This window comes from Glossina fuscipes, unplaced genomic scaffold (genome assembly GCF_014805625.2).
Source record: "Glossina fuscipes isolate IAEA_lab_2018 unplaced genomic scaffold, Yale_Gfus_2 61, whole genome shotgun sequence".
Classification (NCBI taxonomy): domain Eukaryota; kingdom Metazoa; phylum Arthropoda; class Insecta; order Diptera; family Glossinidae; genus Glossina; species Glossina fuscipes.
In genome coordinates, this window is record NW_023998433.1 from 1,480,118 (window position 1) to 1,486,536 (window position 6,419).

General features: G+C 33.9%; 1 protein-coding gene across 1 annotated transcript in view; it reads right to left on the reverse strand.

Moving 5' to 3' along the window:
* Positions 1 to 787: 787 nt before the first annotated feature.
* Positions 788 to 6,419, reverse strand: part of LOC119637887 (catalase) — a 16,880-nt gene continuing 11,248 nt past the window's right edge. Inside the window, 2 exon segments of the mRNA XM_038034321.1 lie at positions 788 to 2,540; positions 2,543 to 2,681. Of these exon segments, the coding sequence (XP_037890249.1) occupies positions 1,219 to 2,540; positions 2,543 to 2,681 (1,461 nt within the window). The 3' untranslated portion in view covers positions 788 to 1,218.

The window sequence follows — 6,419 nt, forward strand, 5'->3', positions numbered from 1 at the left end:
GGATATCAATGCTTCGTATACTCACGAGAGCATCAGAGCCCATTAAAAATCTAAATTGAAAAGCTTTAAAATTGCAAAGAAAAGGAAGGGAAAAAAGAAAAATGATGCGCCCACGAGCTGATTGAAATGGCTTTTGTGCTCAAAAGTAACAGAAGCGATAAAAAAATTTGGGATCAAATTTGTTTTTCTAGATGAAGTCCTGAGATTGTAGTCACGATAGAAATAGAAAACCAAAGAGATTACAACTATGATTAAAATTTATAAAATTATAGTTTATATAATATTTGATGCATAGATCTCCGATTTCATTTGCAGTTAATTTTTCTTATGCCATACTTCAGTAAAATCAGAAAATTGGTTATTTTTAAGAATAGATTGAATCGCATTCGCGACGTGCACAAAGTTTGACTAGGTTTTGACCAAACTGAGAAATAAGATGTAATTTTTTTTCAAAAAAGAAAAGTTACAGGCACAGAGGCAAAGCAAAGTTAATCGAAATCCGATCATAGTGTTTGTGGAAGTTTTTGATTTTCAAAGTGCTGCCGAATAATTTCAGCCCAAGTCCTTATTAATTACACTAGGGTGAATTTCCATCGGCATTTGACGGTTGTAAGTAAAGTTCAGATGTCAACCATATAACTCGAAAATGTAAATATAAATTGCCGAAGAGTTTTTGCTCTCATTATCTCAATTCACTACTTTAACTCGCCAAGGATGCAAGAGCAACCATATAAAAATCAGTGCAATGCGTTTGTATATAAATGTTTTATTATTGTTTTATTTTATAAAAATGTAATAACTTGATATATATAAAAACCAAAAAAAAAAAAAGAATATTGAAAAAAGAATTACGTGTACTTATCTACACATATACGTGTTTATATATATGCATATATAAATATTTTTTCAGAAATTGTTAATGAAGTCAATAAATTGCCGCTAATGCGAACATTGAAAGCAAGAACTATATAAAAAATAAGAAAATCTGAAAAGAAACGTAAAGTTTCGTCTCAATTTTTTTCAGCACGCAACATCTATTATAATATCACCCACACAGAAGGTGGAGCAAAAAAAAAAAAACCATAACCCAGCAAAAGTTCTTATAACCGAAGAAATTATTTCAGGAAAGGAAAATTGAACAGCAAACTGCATACGCACACACATACACACATATTTGTTTTTTTAAGATTTTTTAATTGTTGGGCATCGAAGATTCATTTACATTTTTGACGATTTGACCAAGCTTAGCGCCTCCGTTAGAGCGCGGCCAAAATCAGCATGAACCATGGTAAAGTTTTTAACAGCACGCTCTTGTATAAACTGACTGGCATTACTGAGATGATTTGCAATGTTGTTAACCAAACGTTTGCGTGCACATTCATCCAAAACCTGAACCCAAAAATCAGTAACTTGACTGAAATTATCTTCAGTATCACCGCTGCTAAAACGATAAACGTCACCAGAGACTGGGCAGCAAGATTGTAGGCTGCGTGCTCGAGCGTCGGTCTCTGGACCAGAAAATGAGTTAGGATAATAGTTGGGAGCACCGCCTTGATTATCAGTAACAGTCATGGCACCATCTCGTTGATAGTTTTTAACTGCTACACGATATGGGCAATTAACGGGTATTTGCAAATAATTGGGTCCAAGACGATGACGGTGGGTATCGGAATAAGAAAACAGACGTCCCTGTAACATTTTATCTGGCGAAGGTTCAATGCCAGGCACTAAATGGGCCGGACTAAAAGCAAGTTGCTCTATTTCTGCGAAATAATTGGTAGGATTACGGTCGAGTATCAACTTACCCACCTGAATCAAGGGGAAATCACGATGTGACCAAACTTTGGTGACATCGAAAGGATTGTACTTGAATTTCTTAGCCTGATCAAAAGTCATCACCTGTATAGACATAATCCAACTCGGATAATTTCCGTTCTTAATGGAATTATATAAATCCCGTATAGAATAATCGGGATCAGTTGCTGTCAATGCTTCAGCACGTTTTACATCCAAATTTTGAATGCCTTGCTCAGTTCTGACATGAAATTTACAATAAATAGGTTCACCCTTCCCATTAATCATCTTGAAAGTATGCGCTCCATAGCCATGCATGTGACGAAAACCGTCCGGTATGCCACGATCGCTGAACAAAAAGCACACCTGATGCGTAGATTCCGGTCGCAAAGTAAGAAAATCCCAAAACATATCTGCATCCTTTAAATGAGTTTGGGGATTACGTTTCTGAGTATGTATGAAACTGGGAAAGAGAACTGGATCGCGTATAAAGAAAATCGGAGTATTATTGCCCACTAGATCCCAAATGCCGTCCTCGGTATAAAACTTCATAGCAAAACCACGAGGATCACGAACGGTATCGGCAGAGCCACTTTCACCACCCACCGTAGAAAAGCGTATCGCAATAGGAGTACGTTTTTTAACTTTTTCAAAAAGTGAAGCTGCGCAATATTTGGTAATGTCGTGAGTGACTTCAAAATATCCAAACGCGCCGCCACCCTTAGCATGAACAACACGCTCAGGATACGTTCACGGTCAAAATGGGCCATCTCATCCAAAAACTGAACATCTTGCAAAAGCAACGGACCTTTCGGTCCTACCGTCATCGAAGCATCTTTAATGCCAACCGGATTTCCAGAACCAGTGGTAATAGCACCCGGAGAAACCTGTAATGAAAGCAGAAACGGGTGATAAAATAATCTTACTCTTTAAAAATGACAAATCCTTAATCTTTTGAAAAAATTTTCTTTCTTAACTGTTGTGAGAGTGGAATCGATAGGAGGCAAACCAATTGCAACTACTGCCTATTTTTACTGCCTGTAAATTACGAAAGTCTTTAAACGTTGCAAGCGAATAGGATCGTTTTCAACACAGTTAGTATTAAATGACTAGTTTATCCCTCAAGAAGATATGGAGAGTGAATCAAGTCCCATATAAGAACTAGAGTCAGGCCTGGAAAGTTCAGAATGCCAACTGAATAAAAGATTATCTTTCAGAAATATAATTAATTTAGTACTAGAAATGTTGTCGTCTTGATCCAAACCTCCGCGTCACCGCAAAAAAGAACAAATTTGTTTTTCAATTTCTTTTGAATTATCAAATCAGAGGATGCATAAAAAAATAATGACAACAACAATAATAACAGCCAAAAAAGCAGAAATAGCAGCAACAACAACAATCAGTTATCAGCTTTATTTTTCAACATTTAATGTCATTATGATTGGAATTTCATTTCCCTCTCTCTCCATATAGCTATTTCCGCCGAAAAGTCAAATTTAAGTCCGAGCAAACTTTTGTTATCCCCTCTCCGTATATAGACGATCATCAAGAAACTATAAATTAGATAGCACGTGAAGAAGGATTTGCCAATATGCTAATATGGATAAGAAGGATGAAGGATTGTGTTTCATTTTATAGAACCAATTCGCTGATCACGCCCATTTTCATATTCATTCTACAGCAAGCATTCAGACACAATTTCCGTTCGGCGACTCTCAGAGCTTTGCCGATAACAAAACTACCAAAACCAGTTAAAAAGGATCGATAGATATATATATATATATATATGTCCTGAATGTTACAAAACATCATTATCAGAAGTAAAACGCTTGTAAGTATGATTTGTGTGTGGATTTGTCCGGACCTTATAAACAATGATAGGTTGAAGCTCGCAAACGGTACTTTATGGCAGTTTCCAAGCATGTTTCTGAATATTCTCATAGAAATTATGAAATTAGTAGACTTTCAATTTCTGAACAATAAATATAAAAAATGAAGTAATACAACTACTTACAGATGAAATAAGGATCGAAAATGGATGGACGTGCAAGCTGGTAATACAATGATAACCTCTGACTGATATTACTATGCACTATAAAATGCATTAATTATCTGGCCATCGGCATACGATCGTCCATTTTGTGGTTCCGAAAGTAAACGTAAATAAAACATACTTCTATCTAATGGAAGCTTGGACCAAATTTTTTCTTCAATATATTGTTTGAGTCTTGTCATTATTTATGGAACGCAATATATAGTTGTACAGCGTAAAGCACTTACTAGAACTTATTACGAGAACTATAAACCCACGGAAGCTCACATTTGGTTTCACTTTGGTTTCATTTTACAGTAAACAAGTTCCTCCAAAAATGCCTATACGGGTCATTCCCAGAAAGATCTTGCGACGCAACTCTATTGGGGTTTTTACTCTGGGGTTACGTTGAAACATTAATTTACTCTAATAAACCATGAACTCTCACTAACTTTATTCTACCAAGATTATTCGCATTGTTGGTGAAAGAAGAAAACAGATTTATGTGGGAAAAATGGTGTTCCAACATGAAATAAACACACGTCCACATCTTTGTAGGATCGTATTTTCGCTTAAATGTCTTTGCTAAGTTCGATATAAAAAACAAACAAGTACAATAAGTATTAAAATTAAATAATATTAACAAGCATGCACACATAAAACAAACTAACTCTTTAATTACGATCGCAAAACCAAAAAATCTAAGTTATTGCTACTAAATCTCATCCAAAATGATAGTACAAGCGTTGAAGCAATACAATATCCAAAAAGAGTTATAGCAATTTTCAGAGACATTACGTAACTACAGATTTGTGATATGTCGTGAAAAATGCTGAAACCTACCAGAAAACCATTACTATGTGTAGGCTCTATTATAGCCAAATTCACCCCAAACACGTGCGCTCCATATACATAAGCAAAAACATTATATATTTATGATAGGACATTTCCCAAGCAAATTTGCCCAACAAAATTATTAGTATTAGCCCAAGGCATCCGATAAAAACAAGCGATATTAAAGATCGTAAGAGAGAATGAGAACATTTACTGAAATTTGTACGGCAAGTATGCGTAGGCCTACACTATGAACATGTGCATACTACACTATGACGTTTGAATAGATCTGAGTGAGTGTATTCGCGCTAAGACAGAAATACTTGTACACGGTTGTGGGTAAGTTTGCTTAAGCGGTTATATGCATGCAACAGCAGAAACACTTATATACATTTGCCCAAGCAATTATATGGAACCGCACACGCAAAATTTTTCAACTTTTGCTTTTTCTGTGCTTGGCTCTTTTTTTTTTTTGGGTATACTGATATCAACACCTTTTATATAATAAATATATTTGCCTTTTTTTGGAGAACTAGTATTATATTTCTATAGAATTAGGAAACGACAAAAAAATAAAAAAAAATTAACGCAAAAAATTTGACATAAGAATATGTTTGTAATACTTTTTCTTTTCTACTTTATAATAATAATTTATTGTTCGTTATGTATTTGATTATATTCTTTCTTATGTGTTCCCGATTGTATTCGTTATTATATTAGTTGTCTTCTAGAAATAGTTGTGCTTTATGAATACTCTAATATTAACGTAATGTTAATTCTAGTATTGAGTTAGTATAGCAATGACATAGTAATCGTACACAGGCCTGAAATATTTTCGGGGAAGCACCCATTTAAAATAAATGCTAAAGCGCCTGATACAATACCTCTAGGCTTGTGCGGAAAATTGTACACAATTGTAAAATAAATAAAAAATTGATATTGGTATGATTGGTATTTAGAAAATCGACGACAACGCAAGAACATACATCTAACTTCTTAAGCAAAAGCATGGATAAACGCTCCAGTACTCGCATAGAACACTCGCATACCGTTTTATTCAAACTCTGTTCTACTGTTGTAAATATATGACCGTAATGTGTAATCTGAGACATACATGTTGAACAGAGTTGAAAACATTATGTATATAAGATCGATCATTAGCAACATTATTGCAACATTTTGCATATAGTGTCTTATTTATATGGAGAGGGCATGTTTGCGGCGAGTTTGGCGATGCTTGCACATAGTGATGAAATTAGGGCTTTCTGATACGTTTTAGCGTCTTTTTAAAATATATCAAAAATCTGTGTTCGAAGAAATTTTTTCAAATTTTTTATAAACACTTTGTGTATTATAAATTTTCGCCAATAATATACATGCGTGATATAATATTAATAATAAAAAATTTTTTTTTTTGAATTTTCTATACGTTTTCCGTAGTAATTCTTGTTTTATTTATGTTATGTAAGTATTTTCAATTTTTGTTTCGTTTGCTAATTATTTTGTTTCTTCGTTATTATCATTCAATTATCAATTACCTAAGTAATGGCGCGAACGAGTGTGAAGATACCACGCTTTTTAGCAAACAGAAAAATGTAGCCTACGTACGCCAGTAAGTTATATCCAATTGAATTGAAGGGATGAACCAATATTTAAATTAAATTGATATCTTTTATTGCTTACTTTTTATTAAAAATTAAAAAAAAAAAAAAAAAACTTAGTTGACGACTCTATATAACGCCATTTAATATATTATATT